The sequence below is a fragment of the Hyla sarda genome, chromosome 10, assembly GCF_029499605.1.
Source record: "Hyla sarda isolate aHylSar1 chromosome 10, aHylSar1.hap1, whole genome shotgun sequence".
Lineage (NCBI taxonomy): Eukaryota > Metazoa > Chordata > Amphibia > Anura > Hylidae > Hyla > Hyla sarda.
Window position 1 is genome coordinate 129,501,091 of NC_079198.1, and position 23,000 is coordinate 129,524,090.

The 23,000-nt window shown below is 45.0% G+C and overlaps 1 protein-coding gene across 8 annotated transcripts in view; it reads left to right on the plus strand.

Annotated features, from left to right (window-relative positions):
• MTOR (mechanistic target of rapamycin kinase) overlaps positions 1-23,000 on the plus strand; it is a 227,177-nt gene that overhangs the window by 148,761 nt on the left and 55,416 nt on the right. For 6 of the 8 annotated variants that reach the window (XM_056543129.1, XM_056543135.1, XM_056543130.1 and 3 more), the window contains 9 exons: positions 3,464-3,579; positions 3,684-3,761; positions 4,807-4,914; positions 5,617-5,742; positions 9,550-9,681; positions 10,698-10,825; positions 14,096-14,213; positions 14,297-14,488; positions 18,908-19,071. In XM_056543129.1, coding sequence (XP_056399104.1) covers positions 3,464-3,579; positions 3,684-3,761; positions 4,807-4,914; positions 5,617-5,742; positions 9,550-9,681; positions 10,698-10,825; positions 14,096-14,213; positions 14,297-14,488; positions 18,908-19,071 — 1,162 coding nt within the window. The remainder of the gene's footprint in view (positions 1-3,463; positions 3,580-3,683; positions 3,762-4,806; positions 4,915-5,616; positions 5,743-9,549; positions 9,682-10,697; positions 10,826-14,095; positions 14,214-14,296; positions 14,489-18,907; positions 19,072-23,000) is intronic. The other 2 variants (XM_056543134.1, XM_056543136.1) reach the window with 1 other exon arrangement.

Below are 23,000 nucleotides of genomic sequence, written 5' to 3' on the forward strand. Positions count from 1 at the left end.
CACTCACCGTTACAAGGCATGGTGGGTGAACACGTCACTGGGACCTCCTAAGGTCCTAAAGCAAAACCATAGAGTTTTCCACCTGATCACATGACCCGCAGGTCCTGCTATGCTACAAACAGGTAGACAATTCAATATATACACTTTTAATACTTATAACTGTATAAATATCAGATAGAACTACTGTACACTTAGTGGCTAAGTGAGAGGTGACAAGGGGAAGACTAGAAAAGAGGGACCCTGACGTCCTGGGGACCCTGACTATGGGGACCTCTATATAGGTAACGTATAAAATACGATACCGGGATACCACAGCGACATTCATCACCATATCAACCCCAAATCTGTTCCGCCCCCCCTCCCATTCATCATCCAGTACATTCTTTCATTCGGTGACATTGTAATTATTCACCGTAAGGAAAACAAATGGAAAAAATGGCCTCTGGATCTAAGGCGATGCTTATAATGTTACATCCAAGGAGCCTGTGATTAGCGAACGTTTCCTAAATGCATTAGCGCTTCTCACGCCCGGCCTTTGGGGGAGGGGGTGCTGGGGGGGGGGGGGTTCTAGATGGTTGCAGGTTTTTGGATTCGCTCTCATAAGTTCCCGCGGTTCTAGCAGATTTGTTGCATGCGAGGATTGTAAACACAGTCCTGGTAATGTGCGAATTCTTTTTGTAAATGACACCGATCCTTCAAGTGTCCGCAGCTAAAGATGATACACGGTGGGTGATCGGCCAGGTCCTGTACGATGCTGCACCTCATTTAAAGGGGTACTCCGGTGGAAAACTTTTTTTTTTTTTTTAAATCAACTGCTGCCAGAAAGTTAAACAGATTTGTAAATCACTTCTATTAAAAATCTTAATCCTTCCAGTACTTATTAGCTGCTGAATACTACAAAGAAAATAATTTTCTTTTTGGACCAAAGAGCTCTCTGCTGACATCACGAGCACAGTGCTCTCTGCTGACATCTCTGTCCATTTTAGGAACTGTCCAGAGCAGCATATGTTTGCTATGGGGATTTTCTCCTACTGTGGACAGTTCTTAAAATGGACAGAGATGTCAGCAGAGAGCACTGTGCTCGTGATGTCAGCAGAGAGCTCTGTGTTCCAAAAAGAAAAGTAATTTCCTCTGTAGTATTCAGCAGCTAATAAGTACTGGAAGGATTAAGATTTTTAATAGAAGTATTTTAGGATTAAGGATTAAGATTTACAAATCTGTTTAACTTTCTGGCACCAGTTGATTAAAAAAAAATAATAATAATACGTTTTCCACCGGAGTACCCCGGAGTACCCCTTTAGGGTGCCTCCAGCTGTTGCAAAACTACAACTCCCAGCATGCCCGGACAGCCGTTGGCTGTCCGGGCGTGCTGGGAGTTGTAGTTTTGCAACAGCTGGAGGGTGAATGGCCATACATTGAATGGCCACTTTATTACAGCCCACTGCTCGTGGTTGGTGCTCCCCTTTAGGGTATGTTCACACTGCAGAATCTCCAGTCGCAGAATTCCGCGAGCGGAGGTAACATTTCGGCGATAGGACCGCGCTCCACTGCGCCTTCACCATTGACGGCTATGCAGTGCTCGCAGACTTCCACACAAAGAATGAACATGTTCTTTCTTTGCATGGAAATGTCCGCCGCTGAAATTCCTCAGTGTGAACGGGTCTCGCTGAAGACCCCTTCACACTGATGCTAATGTTCACTGTGCGCAATTCCAGTTCCGTGGAACATACCCTATGGAGATCAGACCGGTGATCCCGGAACGCAGCATAAAATCCAGTGATCGGGGGGAATCCCGTTGAACTCGATGGGGCTGGGAATTTCGGCAGAATTCTGCGTTTTGAGCACTCAGAATTTCCATAGAAATTCTGCTATTCTGCAAAAATTCCGCTGCAAACTTTGAAGAACGGAATTTAAAACGGCATTGCGGAATTCCGCCGTGTGAACATAACCTGAAGCTGATCTATACAAAAACTGATCACTGGATTTTCCCGTCCACTGTGGATTCACACTGAAGCTGATCAATAGAAAAATGATCACTGGATTTTATGTATCACTGGTCTGATCTCCAAAAGGGTATGTTCACCCTGCGGAATTCCCGCGGAAGTGGAATTGCGCACAGTGAACGTTAGCATCAGTGTGAAGGGGTCATCCGCGAGACGTGTTCACACTGACATGTCAATTCTTTCTGCGGATGCCGGAATCACAATTTCCACTACAGATGTTTCCACTGCAGAAATTCCACCGTGTGCGCGATGCAGCAGAATCCCATTGAAAACAGCAGGACGCTACTGCAACTTTGAAATTCCGCCATGTGAATGAGGCCTTGTGTTATGTTCACACTGTGGGTATTCCGAGTGGAAATCTGTGGTAGTATTCCACTCAGAAATTCACCTGCAGCAGAGCCCAATTGATTTTAATGGGATTCTGCTGCACTGTGCACATCTGCCTCGGAAATCCAGATTCCGTGTCCATGTCTATTCTTTCTCCGGATTCCACTCAGAAATGCATTGCCGTCTATGAGACGGGGCATTTCCGAGCTGTTCTAGCGCTCGCTGGATCATTGAAATGTACAGAATGATCGCCTGTGTTTTCCCGGCAGATGTTCCGCATGGAATCAGCCGTGTGAACAGGGCCTAAGAGTGGTATATGGATAATAGTGTGGTAGTGGGAAAACTTTAAAGGGGTACTCCACTGGAAACCTTTTTTTTTCTTCTTTCTTTATCAACTGGTGCCAGAAAGTTTAAACAGATTTGTAAATTATTTCTATGAAAAAAATCTTAATCCTTCCAGTACTTATCAGCTGCTGTATGATCCAAAGGAAGTTCTTTTCTTTTTTTAATTTATTTTCTGTCTGCCCACAGTGCTCTCTGCTGACACCTCTGTCCATGTCAGGAACTGTCCAGAGCAGGAGAGGTTTGCTATGGGGATTTACTTCTACTCTGGACAGTTCCTGACATGGACAGAGGCGTCAGCAGAGAGCACTGTGGTCAGACGGAAAATAAATTTCAAAAAAGAAAAGAACTTCCTGTGGATCATAACAGCAGCTGATAAGTACTGGAAGGATTAAGATTTTTTTTAATAGAAGTAATTTACAAATCTGTTTAACTTTCTGGCACCAGTTGATTTAAAAAAATAAAAATAAATGAAAAATAATGTTTTCTACTGGAGTACCCCTTTAAAATAAAGGGGATTCTATGGATGGAAACAAGTCGCCAGCGGGAAGGGTCAGAGGGGAATGTCACGGAAACATTTCAGGACTATAGGGTTCCTCCCTCCAGCTGTTGCAAAACTACAACTCCCAGCGTGCCCGGACAGCCGTTGGCTGTCCGGGCATGCTGGGAGTTGTAGTTTTGCAACAGCTGGAGGCACCCTGGTCGGGAAACACTGATCTAGTATAAAGCTTTTGGTTATTGTGAACATAACGGGTGGAGTAGTTACACCTCAGTATTCTTTTAATTTTCAGAAAAATGGGACAGTATGGAGGAATACACCTGCCTGATCCCCAACGATACCCACGATGGATCCTTTTATAGGGCCGTGCTGGCTCTCCACCAGGATCTCTTCTCTCTGGCCCAGGAGGTAGGTTCTTCACATACCTGCTGGTGATTCATTGACGCATTATAACATTATAATTCAGTTGTTTTTTTTTCAGGAACTTTAATAAGATTTTGTTTATTTTATAGTGCATTGATAAAGCCAGAGATATGCTTGATGCCGAGCTGACCGCCATGGCTGGAGAGAGCTATAGCCGGGCCTATGGAGTAAGTAGGATTCAACAAAAGGGGTTGCTGTTAATTCTTTATTAGGTTTGTCTGTAGATCCATTGTTCAGTGTTTCCCAAACAGTGTGCCTCCAGCTGTTGCAAAACTACAACTCCCAGCATTCTTCATTCTGCGAGTTGAAGTTTTGCAATAGCTGGAGGCACACTGGTTGGGGAAAAGCTGCTGTATACGCACATGGGCATGGTACTGCCATATTAAAGGGCTTCTCCGGAGGAAAAAATATATAGTTTTAAATCAACTGGTGCCAGAAAGTTACTTGAATTTTATACAGAATTACTTCCATATAAACATGGGAAGCCTTCCAGTACTTGTCAGCTGCTGTATACGTCAGAGGAGGTCATGTAGTCTTTCTACTTAGACACTGTGCCATCTGCTGCCACCTCTGTCTGTTTCAGGAACTGTCCAGCTACTATACCAAACCCAGAGTCTCCAAATTAACAGGATATATAACAGTGTTTCCCAACCAGGGTGCCTCCAGCTGTGGCAAACTTCAACTCCCAGCAAAAAAAAAATTTGTAATCAACTGGTGCCAGAAAGTTAAACCGATTTGTAAATGACTTTCATTACAGTACTTATTAGCTGCTGTATGCTTCACAGGAAGTTCTTCTCTTTTTGAATTTCCGAGCACAGTGCTCTCTGCTGACACCTCTGTCCATGTCAGGAACTGTCCAGAGCAGGAGACGTTTGCTATGGGGATTTGCTTCTACTCTGGACAGTTCCTAAAGTGGACAGAGGTGTCAGCAGAGAGCACTGTTGTCAGACAGAAAGGAAATTCAAAAAGAAAAGAACTTCCTGTGGACCATACAGCAGCTGATAAGTACAGGAAGGATTAAGATTTTTTAATAGAAGTAATTTACAAATCTGTTAAACTTTATGGAACCATTTGATTTAAAAGAAAATATTCCAGTTCCAGTGGAGTACCCCTTTAAACTCCCCCCACTTTTACTTATATTTGTGCTTAAACCTACAATCCTCCTCCTGACTTGTACGTTTTTCTGAAGCGATGGTGTCTTGTTCTTTACAGGCCATGGTCACCTGTCAGATGCTGTCTGAGCTGGAAGAGGTCATCCAGTATAAGCTGGTGCCGGAGCGTCGGGAGATCATCCGTCAGACCTGGTGGGATCGGCTGCAGGTGAGTCTCGCTGTATTTGAATGATTTTTAAGCATTTTTTTGTCTTTCTTTTTGTATTTTGTACACTTGAGGGTACAGGGTGTGAAAATGAAGAGAGACTTCTATTAATATCACTGTTTACCAGTGTCTCGCCCTCCAGAACATTCTTGGGACATTCTTCTTCCCATTCACATTTCTAATAGAGCCCGTAGCGTCGGGACAGATCTTTATGAGGTGTGGAGGGGGGAGCAGGTATTTCTCACCTTCTGCAGCCAGATAGAGGCGCACACTGGCACGCGGACACACCCAGGACACTCGCAGGCAGACTGTGTACAGACGATTTGTGCTTGGGGTGCGGGTTACCGACCAAAGCCCCCGTCCCCCGGCCAAGTGTCCTGCAAGTATTGACATCTGGTAAATGCAGAGCAGTGTACAGCCAGAAGGGGGGGGGGGGGTAAGCATTGCCAACAATTCCGGCCTTCTGGAACGTGCATTATTCCAGTCATTCAGTCCTAACGTCATTCCCACCTTTGTTTTAGTTATTTAATAGACACGTGTTTTATAGGATCTTCCCATTTATTCAGACTTGGCTGCACACCTCAAGGACAAAACACTTTCTTATTCCATTATATGATGGTTTTATCTTTCACAGCAGATTATGTCACACAAATTGTAATGTGAAGTGTCAGCGGTATGTGACCGTACGTCTTCTCCTTCCCGCAGGGCTGTCAGCGCATCGTTGAGGACTGGCAGAAGATTTTGATGGTTCGGTCCCTTGTGGTCAGTCCTCATGAAGACATGAGAACTTGGCTGAAATATGCGAGTCTGTGCAGCAAGAGCGGCCGAATGGTGAGAGCCGCATCCCGGAGCCCCTTCGCCGCGCGTTTATTTGTCTGTTTTACATCTGTCATTCAGCACGGCGGAGAAGCGTGACCGCAGAACATTACCAGTCTGCAAAATAATCACGCGTCATCCTCGCCTTTCCCTCAAGAGCAGCAGACCGAACCTGCGTCCTGTCAGCTGCTGAGCAATAACATACAGCCGTCCTATACTTTGTTTAAGAATTATTAGACAGGGATCAGAGTCAGATTGGAATTTCTTGTGGTTTAACTCTTTGGCGACATCTGCTGTGTATGTATGGTGAATGTGCATCGGTGGGGGGACATATGGAGAAGACTGCCAGCAAGTGACTCTCGCCAATAGTAACCAGGATAAGAGAGTGCTTTAAAGGGGTATTCCAGGGAAATAATAAAATTTTCATATCAACTGATAATTTGTAAATTCTATAAAAAAAAAAATCTTAACCTGTTAAGGACCCTGGGCGTACCTGTACGTCCTGAGTCCGCTCCCGTTCTATAACGGGGCCACGGCGTTCGGGCCCGGCCTCTAACAACGGCCAGGACCCGTGGCTAATAGCGCGTGGCATTGATCGCTGTGCCGCGTGCTATTAACCCTTAATCTAAAATGAAAGTGAAACCATGCCGGTTAGCTCAGGGAGCTGTTCGTGATTGCCGCGGCAATATTGCGGTATCCTGAATAGCTTATATGACAGCTGGAGGATCCCTACCTGCCTCCTCGCTGTCTGATCGCCGAATGACTGCTCAGTGCCTGAGATCCAGGCATGAGCAGTCAAGCGGCAGAATCATCGATCAGTGGTTTCTTATGAGAAACTACTGATCAATGTAAAAGATCAGTGTGTGCAGTGTTATAGGTCCCTATGGGATAACAATGATCAGTGTGTGCAGTGTTATAGGTCCCTATGGGAGCTATAACACTGCAAAAAAAAGTGAATAAAGATCATTTAACCCCTTCCCTAATAAAAAAATGTGAATCACCCCCCCCCCCTTTTCCCATAAAAAAACAAAAAAAACTGTGTAAATAAAAACATATGTGGTATTGCTGCGTGCGGAAATGTCCGAATTATAAAAATATAATTATCCTCAGTGTACAGAGCCCTACTAGTCCCCCCTGACTTCCTGTATTTGGACTCCTCGTAGAGACACACAGGCAATAGCTGCAGGGACAAAAATATACACATTTTTTAACCAATGTATATTACAAATATACATATAATGTTATTATCTACATTATGTAAAAAGTTTTTGTTGACGACAGGTACACTTTAACTATTTTCACTAGCCTCATTATTACCACATCTGGGACTCCCATCTGTCAAACATTTAAAGGGGTACTCCGGTGGAAAACTTTATTTATTTATTTTTTTTAAATCAACTGGTGCCAGAAAGTTAAACATATTAGTAAATGGTCGTAGGGGCCTGACGAAGCACCAAAGGGTGCGATACAGCTGTGGCCCGATGCCTGATTTCCCTGTAACATCTTCCACCTCCCCGCTCCGGTGTCGACCTGGTTATCGAATGCCAGTGAAGAGACACATCTGCAGCCGCAAGTTTCTCCGCTTATCTCTTTGTGATCACATATTAGTAAATGATTTCTATTAAAAAATCTTAATCCTTTCAGTACTTATTAGCTGCTGAATACTACAGAGGAAATTATTTTCTTTTTGGAACACAGAGCTCTCTGCTGACCTCACGAGCACAGTGCTCTCTGCTGACATCTCTGTCCATTTTAGGAACTGTCCAGAGCAGCATATGTTTGCTATGGGGATTTTCTCCTACTCTGGACAGTTCCTAAAATGGACAGAGATGTCAGCAGAGAGCACTGTGCTCGTGAGGTCAGCAGAGAGCTCTGTGTTCCAAAAAGAAAATAATTTCCTCTGTAGTATTCAGCAGCTAATAAGTACTGAAAGGATTAAGATTTTTTAATAGAAATCATTTACTAATATGTGATCACAAAGAGATAAGCGGAGAAACTTGCGGCTGCAGATGTGTCTCTTCACTGGCATTCGATAACCAGGTCGACACCGGAGCGGGGAGGTGGAAGATGTTACAGGGAAATCAGGCATCGGGCCTGCTGTATCGCACCCTTTGGTGCTTCGTCAGGCCCCTACGACCATTTACTAATATGTTTAACTTTCTGGCACCAGTTGATTTAAAAAAAAAAAATAAATAAAGTTTTCCACCGGAGTACCCCTTTAAATGTTTGACAGATGGGAGTCCCAGATGTGGTAATAATGAGGCTAGTGAAAATAGTTAAAGTGTACCTGTCGTCAACAAAAACTTTTTACATAATGTAGATAATAACATATGTATATTTGTAATATACATTGGTTAAAAAATGTGTATATTTTTGTCCCTGCAGCTATTGCCTGTGTGTCTCTACGAGGAGTCCAAATACAGGAAGTCAGGGGGGACTAGTAGGGCTCTGTACACTGAGGATAAGCAGGGTTCTGTACACTGAGGACAAGCAGGGATCTGTACACTGAGGACAAGCAGGGATCTGTACACTGAGGACAAGCAGGGCTCTGTACACTGAGGACAAGCAGGGCTCTGTACACTGAGGACAAGCAGGGCTCTGTACACTGAGGACAAGCAGGGCTCTGTACACTGAGGACAAGCAGGGCTCTGTACACTGAGGACAAGCAGGGCTCTGTACACTGAGGACAAGCAGGGCTCTGTACACTGAGGACAAGCAGGGCTCTGTACACTGAGGACAAGCAGGGCTCTGTACACTGAGGACAAGCAGGGCTCTGTACACTGAGGACAAGCGGGGCTCTGTACACTGAGGACAAGCGGGGCTCTGTACACTGAGGACAAGCGGGGCTCTGTACACTGAGGACAAGCGGGGCTCTGTACACTGAGGACAAGCGGGGCTCTGTACACTGAGGACAAGCGGGGCTCTGTACACTGAGGACAAGCGGGGCTCTGTACACTGAGGACAAGCGGGGCTCTGTACACTGAGGACAAGCGGGGCTCTGTACACTGAGGACAAGCGGGGCTCTGTACACTGAGGACAAGCGGGGCTCTGTACACTGAGGACAAGCAGGGCTCTGTGCACTGAGGACAAGCAGGGCTCTGTACACTGAGGACAAGCAGGGCTCTACACTGAGGACAAGCAGGGCTCTGTACACTGAGGACAAGCAGGGATCTGTACACTGAGGACAAGCAGGGCTCTGTAAACTGAGGACAAGCAGGGCTCTGTACACTGAGGACAAGCAGGGCTCTGTACACTGAGGACAAGCAGGGCTCTGTACACTGAGGACAAGCAGGGCTCTGTACACTGAGGACAAGCAGGGCTCTGTACACTGAGGACAAGCAGGGCTCTGTACACCGAGGACAAGCAGGGCTCTGTACACCGAGGACAAGCAGGGCTCTGTACACTGAGGACAAGCAGGGCTCTGTACACTGAGGACAAGCAGGGCTCTGTAAACTGAGGACAAGCAGGGCTCTGTAAACTGAGGACAAGCAGGGCTCTGTAAACTGAGGACAAGCAGGGCTCTGTACACTGAGGACAAGCAGGGCTCTGTACACTGAGGACAAGCAGGGCTCTGTACACCGAGGACAAGCAGGGCTCTGTACACTGAGGACAAGCAGGGCTCTGTACACCGAGGACAAGCAGGGCTCTGTACACTGAGGACAAGCAGGGCTCTGCATATAATGGTATTATCTACATTATATAAAAAGTTTTTGTTGACGACAGGTTCACTTTAACAACAAGTCTTGTGTAGGCTGCAAAGCTCGTCCCAGATAAAACCCTTGAATCCATAGACTATAACTATCCTGTCTCTTTAATGTCTAGGCTCTCTCTCACAAGACATTGGTGATGCTACTCGGAGTGGACCCAGCAGTGAAGAGCGACCAGCCCTTACCTACAGCTCACCCGCAGGTCACCTACGCCTACATGAAGTATGTGTGGAAGAGATTACGAAAGGTACTAACCGCGCAATCCGTGTTGTGTAACGTGGGCACGCGCTGAGCTCGGATCACACAGGATGAAAGTGACTCAAGAGTTCCCGAAAAAAAGACCTGTGTTTTCTTTAGCTGTCCGGGAGCTGTGCCATCCCGTGCAATGAGAAAAGCAGATGGATGGGAGCAGGGAGAGGTGTCCGGGCCTTAAGTGCACACTCAAGTCTTGTAGATGGGATGGGGTGTAGCTACCTGAGAGTGATACACATACACCTTGGTTTACATTTGGGGACACACAATTCCCTTTCTTTACATTCTAAGTCTGTGATCATCCGGGTCCCCGTTGCAATTTATGCCATGATTCCCACTAAAAATTTGGGTGCAGGTTGGTGAAGTTTGCCGTTAGCCATACCCTTTTTTCTTGAAAACGTGTTAGTACGATGTTTCCCAGCCAGTGTACCTGCATGATGGGAGTTGTAGATTTGCAACAGCTGGAGGCACACTGCTTGGGAAACATTTGTCTAGTGAGTCACAAAATGCATCACTACAATTTTTTGCTCCATTTAGTTTAGTAAATCCCCTCCTTTGTGTTGTGCTTTCATGGTCTCCTCTTGCTGTCAGTGAATGAAACAATTCATGTTTTTACATCCTGAGAAAGACAACCACTACAAACCTAATACTTATAATTAATTTGAGTTGTGCCACATTTAGGCTATACTGCCTTGACTATAGGCTGATCCATTGTAACAAACTCTCAGGACAGTAGATGGGCTTTAGCTGCTTCTTGTCCAGAATGGTAAGAAATGGCGGCACTGGATGTAGACAATATTTCTCCCATGTACTGGCAGCAAGCGGAGATCTTGAAAAGGGAGAATGAACTGAAACACAGAAGGAAATCTGAATGATTCCCGTGTGAATAGAAATACAGACAAGGACTCCTTATTCTGTTTCAGTTCTTCGATTCTTGGTCTCTCGGCTCTTTAGTTGCCCCTCCATCCTATTTTATTGAATATGTCTCTTACTTTATCTTCACCCCTACAGGCCCCACGCGAAACCCAACTTGAAGCTTTCTACAATATGCAGAAGTTTGCGAATAACGTGCAGATCCAGGCCCAGCGTGTCGCTGATGACCCGCAGCACAAGCAGGAGCTGCAGAAACTCATGGCCAGGTAAGGCTTAGGTAGTCCCCAATAATACCTGCTGCCATCTTGACAAGTGGGATGGCCACTAAAAAATAATGCCCCTTTTGACGCTGCACAGAGCAACTTCTGTCCAGGATTGCAACGCTGCTCAGTTATGTTGGCCAAACCTGCTGACCTTGGGTATATCTTGCTGCCACTAAGAGGCTGACACTAGGCATCCAAAAAGAAAGTCTGCCCCATCTGGCAGGATATACCCCGCATACGGACTCTGAGCTAATCAGTTTTAGCTTAGTGTCAGTAGGAGTTCTCCAGACCTGGTCTTCTTTTTTATTTTCTAGCTAGGGCCTGTATTTAGGTTTTTTTCTCCTTTTTCTTTTCTTGTATTTAGGTGGGGGTTCAGGAGCATGGCATCACCTGTTTCCCCCTATATGCGGCTAAGGGGCACGGGGCATAGAGTATGCTCCATTAACCCCTTCCGGCCAGCGCCTGGGGTTGCACCTTGGGTCCGGGTCCCCCTAAGATCTCTGCTCGTCCCGCTGCTGCAGCCTGACATGACACAGGTGACAATAGCTGGCTGAAGACATCCTTGGTGAGTATATTCAGGATAGGTTGAGTATTTTTCCCTCCTCTCCTTCCCCTGCCTTATCCCAGGGCTCTGACACTTGGGGCCCCAGGGGGATTTGATTCTTTTGGATAGCAGGGCAGCGGAACAGCGCTCTCACAAGCGTCCTAAAGTGCTCTCATCTGGCTCTTCTCCAGAGTCGCATACTCGGGATGGGCCCTCTTCCCATAGATCCCGCTCATCTTCCCCAGCTCGCCGGCAGCGCCCCACACTAACAGCCGCTCCACTGGTGACCATCCCAGGTCTCCGACTCACCGTTCCAGGTCCACTGCGCCTCAATCTAAGGCTACCTCCGCACGCTCCCAATCTCCCGGGGAACTAGCGGATGAGGTATCTGATTCCACCTCAGATCGAGAGGATCATTCTGCCATGTCTGATATGGTGGACAGCCTGGTGTCAGCCATCGGGGACACCTTTAATCTGGAGGACCCAGGAACTTCGGACCCTGATCCGGAAGTTTCTTTCCACCATTCTCATCGCTCCCCCAAGGCTTTCAGTCCTCACCCTGAATTTGACGCCTTGCTAGACGCGGCTTGGAAGCATCTGGACATGCGATTTCATGGAACCAAGAAGATTCAAGCACAGTTTCCCTTCTCTCAGGATCTGATCTCCAAGTGGACAACGCTGCCTGCCGTGGATCCTCCAGTTTTTCATATGTGTAAATCTACAACTCTGCCTCTAGCGGACACAGCGTCTGGTAAAGTTTGCCTTTGAAGCGGCAGGCTCATCCTTGCTTCCCACCTTTGCTTCTGCCTCGGCGTCCAAAGCCGTTTCTGTTTGGGCTTCCCAGCTCCGCCAGCGCATCTTGTCAGGTGCCCCTCCGGAGGACTTGGCGGACCTCGCACGTCAACTCTCTCATGCTGGGGACTACCTTTGTTCGCCAGCACTTGAGTCCACCCGCTGTGCGGGTTTTGCTTCAGGTAACTTCTTGGCGATTCGTCGCTCCATGTGGCTGAAGGCACTGATGCTGCTTCGAAGAAATCCTTCACGGAGCTACCCTTCTCCGGTACCCGGCTCTTTGGAAAGCGCCTGGATGAGATCATATCCGAAGCTACTGGGGGTAAAAGCTTTCTGCTGTCGCAGAACAAACCTCGCCGCGCCGATCCCCATCAAAAGTCATCTTCCTTTCAGTCCTTTGCCTCGGTCGTTCATCCAAGTAGATGACCTCGCAATCATGGAAAGCTCCCTCTTTCAAAGCACGTCCTGCCTGGAAGTCAGACAACCGTTCTTGTGGTTTTGCGGAAAAGTCCGGTAACCGCAAACCTCCCACTTCCTGAAGGAACGCTTCCACCCGTGTCCTCTTCTCGGGTGGGTGGTCGTCTGTCTCTGTTCCGGAATGGTTGAATAGTGCAGATACAGGATTCCTGGGTTCGGGACGTCATCTCCAATGGTTACCGGATAGAGTTTGCATCTTTTCCCCGGGATCGTTTCTTCCGATCCCACCCTCTTTGTTCCCCTTCTTTGGCGGTGGCTTTTCAGGTCGCTCTACGTACCCTCCTCGTTCAGGTAGTGATTGTTCCAGTTCCTCCCAGGGAGCGTTTTTCGTTGACTTTCTGACTTTCTTTTTGTATTGCCGACTTTCACTTTGTATTGCCTAGTGGCAGCCTCCTAGTGGCAGTAAGATTATACCCATGGACTCTGTGTCCCCCAATTGAGCCGACTGTCAAAAAGATTTTACGGTAAGCATAGAAAATCTATTTATCCAGCTATTAAAAACATATCCCCTTCCACGGGGAACCCTTCCGGCCCCCACCTTTTGAGACGTACTCCTATCGGCAGTGAAAGCCAACTCAGCCAATTACCGACAGTGGGCCATCACTGCTCAGACCAGAACGTCTCAGAAGGTGGAGGCCAGAACATATAGCAGGGAGAGTGCAGCCCCATTCTGAAGATAGGGGATATGTTTTTAATAGCTGGATAACCCATTCAGAACACATGAACTATTGACTTCAGGTGTATGGAGGGATTGGGAGAGAGAACTGTTGGCTGAATGATCTCTCAGCTGACCGCTTTCTTGTGTATGGCTACCCTAAAGGAGTGGTCTGGTGAAAAATAACTTATCCCCTATCCACAGGATTGGGAATACATTTCTGATCACGGGAGATCCAACCGCTGGACCCCTCTGCGATCTCCTGAACGTAACCTGCCTCTCTAAGAGGAGCGCATGCTGCAGACGGTACGCGCACCATTTATTTCTATGGAAGTGCTGAAGAGACCCTAGTGCTGTACTTGGGCATTTCCGGTGCTCCAGTAGAAATGAACTGAGCGTGTGTGGTCCTGTTTAGGAGATTGCGGTGGTCCCAGCGGTCAGACACCCCCGCTATCAGACACTTATCCCCTATCCTGTGCATAGGATATAAGTTTGTTTTAGCTGGAGTTCTCCTTTAACCATAATATGGAGTTTCATTGGTTGCATTGTGTTTTCCTGTGCAATTGTGTGTATAAAATATTCACAATTTCCCTAGACAACCCCTTTAGGTTGCTATCTCTTATGGCAGTGTTTCCCAACCAGAGTGCCTCCAGGTGTTGTAAAACTACAACTCCCAGCATGCCTGGACAGCCTTCGGCTGTCCAGGCATGCTGTGAGTTGTAGTTTTGCAACATCCGGAAGCACCCTTGTTGGGAAATACTGTCTTATGGACTGTCCGTAGCTGAGCATTTCCCACATTTTGCAGGTGTTTTCTGAAACTCGGGGAATGGCAGGTGAGCTTACAAGGCATCAATGAGCGCACAATCCCTGAAGTGCTCGAGTATTTCAGCACTGCCACCGAACACGACCTCAACTGGTACAAGGTGAGAACCGCCGCGTTTAGCCAGTGAATGTTATGCCGCCAATAGTACCTATAGTGTGGCTAATGTTTTTGTGTTCTCCACAGGCCTGGCACGCGTGGGCCGTCATGAATTTTGAGGCTGTGCTACATTACAAGAACCGTCACCAACCAAAGGAGGATAATAAGGCCCACCAACAAATCAATGCCAGTGCTACGGAAACCAGTGAGAACGAGAGCGAAGGAGAGAGCAAGGAGAGCAGCCCTGTGCCATCTCCTGTACAAAAGCACCCATCAGAGGTAAGACACAGTGTATGTGTATATATATATGTATATGTATATACACCAAATGGCCTCTTTATTAGATCCTGCTGCTTTTTCACAGGCAGGATGTATGTTTAGCATACTGGGGTCTTCTGATACCTGTGGATGGATGTTTAGACACCATTCACTAGAGCAGTGTTTCCCATCCAGAGTGCCTCCAGCTGTTGCAAAACTACAACTCCCAGCATGCCCGGACAGCCAAAGGCTGTCCGGGCATGCTGGGAGTTGTAGTTTTGCAACAGCTGGAGGCACACTGGATGGGAAACTTTGCACTAGAGTCATATAGTTATAGGTTGGCTCCAGGAACATGACGGCGAGTTTTCCTTGCTTCCAGGCCTTCACAGTCCACGATCACAATCCTTTTGGGCTGCTCAGAGCATGTCAGAACCTCATCTAATGTGCGATCCTGTCCGCATGGGCCGATATTCCTGCAGGATGATTTTATCACCTCGTGGAACCTATGCCAGGATGAATTGCTGCGGGTCTGAATGCCAAGGGAGGTCCATTGGTCTTATAGAGGGACATTCAGTGTATATAGACTTGTAGCTGCAAGTGTTTAGTGATCCTACACTCTAAAGCAGTGTTTCCCAACCAGGGTGCCTCCAGCTGTTTCAAAACAACTCCCAGCAGTGGGCGGTCTCATTCATTGATTGATTGACAGCTTTCCTTGTATGGGTGTGCACACACAGAGAACTGTCAATTAACTAATCAGTACTGCTATATCGTTATCCATTGTGGTCCCAACAGGTCAGACCTTGTGGATAAGGCAGTGTTTCCCAACCAGTGTGCCTCCAGCTGTTGCAAAACGAAAACTGCCAGCATGCCCATACAGCGTTTGGCATGCTGAAAGTTGTAGTTTTGCAACAGCTGGAGGCACACTGGTTGGGAAACACTGTGCTAAAGTGACGATTTGCCTGTGAACATTCCAAATGGTGAAAAAGTTTTCCATTCTGGAGTGCAGAGCGCTGCAACAAACCACACATATAAAGGGGAACTCCGGTACATACGCTCTTATCCCCTATCCCCACGATAGAGGATAAGTGTCTGATCGCGGGGGGTCCGACCTCTGGGACCACCCCATATTTTCTGCCCGGCACCCCAGCTCTCCCCAGGCATGGAAAAACCTCCGCTCCGTGCAAGTATTACTGTCGACCACTTCATGAAGCGATGGCCGACGCTCCCACCATGTATTTCCGGAGAACTGGAGATACAGCGCTCGTGTATCTTTGGCTCTCCCATAGAGATTCATGGAGGGCGCATGTCTACCACCGCTTCGTGCTGTGGTCTACAGTTATGCATGCACGGAGCAGTGGTGCAGAGCATGCATGGGGAGAGCCGGGGTGCTGGACAGGAGATCACAGGGGGTCCCAGCGGTCGAACTCCCCCCTCAATCAGACAATTATCTCCTATGCTGTGAATAGGGAATAAGAACTTTATGTACCGGAGTTCCCCTTTAAAGGGGTACTCCGGTGGAAAACTTTTTTTTTTTTTTTTTTTATCAACTGGTGCCAGAAAGTTAAATAGATTTGTAAATGACTTCTATTAAAAAATCTTAATCCTTCCAGTACTTATTAGCTGCTGAATACTACAGATGAAATCCTTTTCTTTTTGGAACACAGAGCTCTCTGCTGACATCACGAGCACAGTGCTCTCTGCTGACATCTCTGTCCATTTTAGGAACTGTCCAGAGTAGGAGAAAATCCCCATAGCAAACACATGCGGCTCTGGACAGTTCCTAAAATGGACAGAGATGTCAGCAGAGAGCACTATGTTTCAAAAAGAAATTAATTTTCTCTGTAGTATTCAGCAGCTAATAAGTACTGGAAGGATTAAGATTGTTTTAATAGAAGTAATTTACAAATCTGTTTAACTTTCTGGCACCAGTTGATTTTTTTTTTTTTAAGTTTTCCACCGGAGTTCCTCTTTAAATGTGTGGTTTGTTGCAGCGCTCTGCACTCCAGAATTGACTTTACCATAGTGTTTCCCAACCAGGGGGCCTCCAGCTTTTGCAAAATTACAACTTCCAGCATACCCGAACAGCCAAAGGCTATCCGGGCAAGCTGTGAGTTGTGGTTTTGCAACTTATGTACCGGGGTTCCCCTTTAATGTCTCTCTTATGAATTGGAATGTATTTTGGCATGTTTTTCTTGTGGTGCCTATTGAAGATGGAAGTTGAGTTGAGCATTCTGTATCTCATTCTGTATCTCATTCTGTATCTCATTCTGTATCTCATTCTGTATCTCATTCTGTATCTCATTCTGTATCTCATTCTGTATCTCATTCTGTATCTCATTCTGTATCTCATTCTGTATCTCTTTCTGTATCTCTTTCTGTATCTCTTTCTGTATCTCATTCTGTATCTCATTCTGTATCTCATTCTGTATCTCATTCTGTATCTCATTCTGTATCTCTTTCTGTATCTCATTCTGTATCTCTTTCTGTATCTCTTTCTGTATCTCTTTCTGTATCTCTTTCTGTATCTCTTTCTGTATCTCTTTCTGTATCTCTTTCTGTATCTCTTTCTGTATCTCTTTCTGTATCTCTTTCTGTATCTCTTTCTGTATCTCATTCTGTATCTCATTCTGTATCTCATTCTGTATCTCATTCTGTATCTCATTCTGTATCTCATTCTGTATCTCTTTCTGTATCTCTTTCTGTATCTCATTCTGTATCTCATTCTGTATCTCATTCTGTATCTCATTCTGTATCTCATTCTGTATCTCATTCTGTATCTCATTCTGTATCTCATTCTGTATCTCATTCTGTATCTCTTTCTGTATCTCTGTCTGTATCTCTGTCTGTATCTCTGTCTGTATCTCTGTCTGTATCTCTTTCTGTATCTCTTTCTGTATCTCTTTCTGTATCTCTTTCTGTATCTCTTTCTGTATCTCTTTCTGTATCTCTTTCTGTATCTCTTTCTGTATCTCTTTCTGTATCTCTTTCTGTATCTCATTCTGTATCTCATTCTGTATCTCTTTCTGTATCTCTTTCTGTATCTCTTTCTGTATCTCTTTCTGTATCTCTTTCTGTATCTCTTTCTGTATCTCTTTCTGTATCTCATTCTGTATCTCATTCTGTATCTCATTCTGTATCTCATTCTGTATCTCATTCTGTATCTCATTCTGTATCTCTTTCTGTATCTCTTTCTGTATCTCTTTCTGTATCTCTTTCTGTATCTCTTTCTGTATCTCTTTCTGTATCTCTTTCTGTATCTCTTTCTGTATCTCTTTCTGTATCTCTTTCTGTATCTCTTTCTGTATCTCTTTCTGTATCTCTTTCTGTATCTCATTCTGTATCTCATTCTGTATCTCTTTCTGTATCTCTTTCTGTATCTCTTTCTGTATCTCTGTCTGTATCTCTGTCTGTATCTCTGTCTGTATCTCTGTCTGTATCTCTGTCTGTATCTCTGTCTGTATCTCTGTCTGTATCTCTGTCTGTATCTCTGTCTGTATCTCTGTCTGTCTCTCTGTCTGTATCTCTGTCTGTATCTCTTTCTGTATCTCTGTCTGTATCTCTGTCTGTATCTCTTTCTGTATCTCTTTCTGTATCTCTGTCTGTCTCTCTGTCTGTCTCTCTTTCTGTATCTCTGTCTGTATCTCTGTCTGTATCTCTTTCTGTATCTCTTTCTGTATCTCTGTCTGTATCTCTGTCTGTATCTCTGTCTGTATCTCTGTCTGTATCTCTGTCTGTATCTCTGTCTGTATCTCTGTCTGTATCTCTGTCTGTATCTCTGTCTGTATCTCTGTCTGTATCTCTGTCTGTATCTCTTTCTGTATCTGTCTGTATCTCTGTCTGTATCTCTGTCTGTATCTCTTTCTGTATCTGTCTGTATCTCCGTCTGTATCTCCGTCTGTATCTCCGTCTGTATCTCCGTCTGTATCTCCGTCTGTATCTCCGTCTGTATCTCCGTCTGTATCTCCGTCTGTATCTCCGTCTGTATCTCCGTCTGTATCTCTGTCTGTATCTCTGTCTGTATCTCTGTCTGTATCTCTTTCTGTATCTCTTTCTGTATCTCTGTCTGTATCTCTTTCTGTATCTCTGTCTGTATCTCTGTCTGTATCTCTGTCTGTATCTCTTTCTGTATCTCTTTCTGTATCTCTGTCTGTATCTCTTTCTGTATCTCTGTCTGTATCTCTGTCTGTATCTCTGTCTGTATCTCTGTCTGTATCTCTTTCTGTATCTCTTTCTGTATCTCTGTCTGTATCTCTGTCTGTATCTCTGTCTGTATCTCTGTCTGTATCTCTGTCTGTATCTCTGTCTGTATCTCATTTTAAAGTATAGAAAGCTATTAAAACATTAAAAAATAAATTTGTAAATAATACGTTTGTACACAAATGATATATCGGTCAAATGTGGTATCAAAGGGGAGTTACAGAATTACTTTTTTTCTTTTAGAATATTCTAGATTATTTTAGAGTTACCCAGGGGTGTAATGAGATTTATCTTCTCGGCACACAGGACCTCTCTCAAATCCTGTTACAATACACCGTACCGGCCGTACAGGGATTTTTCCGCTCTATCTCGCTGTCTCGTGGAAACAACCTGCAGGACACATTGAGGTAAGTCTCTCCGCACCAATTTAAGAGGTTTGTATCACATCCTATAAAATATATATATGTCTCTTCACACCAATTTAAGGGTTTGTATTATATCATATTATGTATATATATATATATATATATATATATATATATATATATTTATATTAAATTTGAGTAGCCGTATTGGTATTACAAGATACTGCAACATTTTTTAATTTGCATCTATCTATATCTATATATATATATATATATATATATATATATATATATATATATATAGTCTCTTCACACCGATTTAAGAGGTTTGTATCATCTCCTATTTTATATATATATATATATATATATATATATATATATATATACACACACTTTGGATCTTGCCCCAGTTTTGCAGTTGTAGATTCCCAGCTGCCCATGTTTAAACTATGTAAACACTGGATAGCACCAGTTTCCACACCATAGGTTAAAGGGGTACTCCGGTGGAAAACTGTTTTTTTTTTTTTTTAATCAACTGGTGCCAGAAAATTAAACAGATTTGTAAATTGCTTCTATTAAGAAATCTTAATCCTTCCAGTACTTATTAGCTGCTGAATACTACAGAGGAAATTATTTTCTTTTTGGAACACAGAGCTCTCTGCTGACATCATGAGCACAGTGCTCTCTGCTGACACATCTGTCCATTTTAGGAACTGTCCAGAGTAGGAGAAAATCCCCATAGCAAACATATGCTGCTCTGGACAGTTCCTAAAATGGACAGAGATGTCATCAGAGAGCACTGTGCTCATGATGTCAGCAGAGAGCTCTGTGTTCCAAAAGGAAAATAATTTCCTCTGTAGTATTCAGCAGCTAATAACTACTGGAAGGGTAAAGATTTTTTTTATAGAAGTCATTTACAAATCTGTTTAACTTTCTGGCACCAGTTGATTTAAAAAAATAAAGTTTTCCACCGGAGTACCCCTTTAAAATCTTGATTGAACCTGCGCAACAAATCCACGTGATTTGGTGCGGTTTTGCCGCTGTAGGTTTTTCACCTGTACAAAAAATCGTATAAACTCAGTGTTTCCCAACCGGGGTGCCTCCAGCTGTTGCAAAACTACAACTCCCAGCATGTCCGGACAGCCGTTGGCTGTCCGGGCATGCTGGGAGTTGTAGTTTTGAAACAGCTGGAGGCACCCTGGTTGGGAAGCAGTGCCTTAACTGAACACATCAAGCAGGCAGCTGGATCTACCGGATCTGCGCATGAACTTTACTCAGTCAGTGCCTGCGCAGAAGTGGATGCGGCCAGTGACATCTGAGAAAGTGGTCACATGGATAAATCACATGACCTCCGCCATCTTGCGGCATAGGCCGTGCGTCTCAAATGTTTACATAGCGCATACATGGCGCACCCTTGGGGACTTTCAATTGCAGAGCTGGGGTTAAGATATATAAAGATGGGTTATAGTTTTATTCACCTTTTAGGAAATTTTCCTACAAAGTGGCCAAGCTCTTTAGGCTTTGGCTGGAGTGTTCTCCTCCTTCTCTTCACAATTTCCTCTTGGGCAATGTATTGTTTTCCATGCGAGATCAGAGATAAGGACACAAGTATTTCCTGGATTAGACAGAGGATATGAGAGATGCCAGAGGGTAAATAAGCAATCCTTTAGTCAGTTCTTTTATGGGAGCTGGTGACATGGCGAAAAAATTCCGGCTCCGTGCTGGTGAAGTTAATAAAACCTGACTTGTACAATGATATCATGGAACTGAGGAATCGGAGAGAACTGTTAGACATGGCAAACATATAAATGTATATAGAGATTCTGCATCCAAAAATCATGGATGTTTATTTAAGGTGAGTCCAAAAGGAGAACCAGAAAGTACTAAGAGAGTCCAGCAGAAAGATACTCAACCTGCGACTGGGCCTGGTCATACACATTAAAGGGGTATTCCAGGAAAAACTGTCTGTCTCAGGAACTGTCCGGAGCATAAGAGATTTGCTATGAGGATACGCTCCTACTCTGGACAGCTCCCGAGACAGGTGTCATTCATCAAAGAGCAGTTAGACAGGAACAACAACTCAACTTCCGCAGCTGATAAGTACTGGAAGGATTAAGATTTTTTAATAGAAATAATTTTGAAATCTGTTTAACTTTCTGGCATCAGTTGATTTAAAAAAAAAAAAAAAAAAAGTTTTCCACGGGAGTACCCCTTTAAGGTGAGTCCAAAAAGCGAACCAGAAAGTACTAAGAGAGTCCAGCAGAAAGATAGTCAACCTGCGACTGGGCCTGATCATAGACATTAAAGGGGTTTTCCAGGAAAAATTTTTTTATATTTATATATATATATATATATATATGTACTGGCTCCAGAAAGTTAAACAGATTTGTAAATTACTTATATTAAAAAAATCTTAATCCTTCCAGTACTTATCAGCTGCTGAAGTTGAGTTGTTGTTTCTGTCTAACTGCTCTTTGATGACATGTGTCTCGGGAGCTGTCCAGAGTAGGGGCGTATCCACATAGCAAATCTCTTATGCTCCGGACAGTTCCTGAGACAGACAGACAGGTGTCATCAGAGAGCACTGTTGTCAGACAGAAAAGAACAACTCAACTTCAGCAGCTAGTATCGGTAGGATTAAGATTTTTTTTATAGAAGTAATTTACAAATCTGTTTAACTTTCTGGAGCCAGTTGATCTAAAAAATATAAAAAAGTATTTCCCTGGAATACCCCTTTAAAGTAATGATCCAAAGAGAAAAAAAAAGACGAGTGAACTTACGGTATTGCTGGTGAATCTTGCTTGTGTTTTATTCCAATGGCGTTTCTTCAGGCCCCCCCTGGTGATGTTGTCATTACCAGGGGGCCTGAAGAAACTCAAGTGGGCGTGAAACGGCCGCTGTCGCCCAGGTGAGACGTCTCTGCTTATCTCCACCCTGCGCGCTGGGAAGAATATCTTGTGTCATCGCGATCTGTGCAATAAAACACAAGCAATATTCAGCAGCAATACCGTGAGTGCACTCGTCCTTTTTTTTCTCTTTGGATCATTGTTTTGCAAGTACTTCATTTACGCAGTAACACCGCAGTACTGTTAATATCCCGAGCAGTTTATTTGTTTGGAGCCGGAGCCATTACAGGACACACATTGATAGCGGGCAGTGCTGGCAGAGGGATATCTGCTCAAACATGCTGCCGCCTGACACTTGGCCAAGACTTTGGGCACTCCGTCTACACATTTTGCAAGTTTATTGGACTTTTGCCAAATCTGTAACTAGAACGCCTGAAGATTTTGATCTCATGTGTTTGGGGGCCTGTTGGATTGTAAAGGAAAACGGGGGAGGCGTGCCCGCTGGCTCAATTTGAATATTCATTGTCGCGGGTCACGTGAGCGTTCAATGCTCACATGACCCACGACAGCGAATATTCATATTCAGTTGGCAGGCCCGCCTCCAGCGCGCAATTCACTGAAGATGTATGCTGATCTTCGGAGGGTATTTAACCCCTTAAAGGAGTAGTCCAGTCCTGTGAAACTTGTCCCCTATCCTAGGGATAGGGGTTAAGTTTTAGATCGGTGGGGGTCCAACCGCTGGGGCCCCCCGCTATCTCCTGTACGAGGCCCGGAAGCCCGCCGGAAGGGGGGGTGTTGACCACCGCATGAAGCGACGGCTGGCACGCCCCCTTAATACAACTCTATGGCAGAGCCGGCGATTGCCTTCGGCAATCTCCGACTCTGCCATAGAGTTGTATTAAGGGGGCGTGTCAGCCTCCACTTTGGGCGGTGGTCAACACGCCCCCTTCCTGCGGGCTGCCGGGGCCCTGTACACGCTATCGTGGGGGGGGCCCAGCGGTCGGATCCCCCCACGATCTGAAACTTTTTTTTAGTTTAGTTTTTTACTACGTTTTTCAGGACTGGACTACTCCTTTAACCCCTCATCGGTCTCATGTTCATCCACACTATAACCTTGTGTATTGG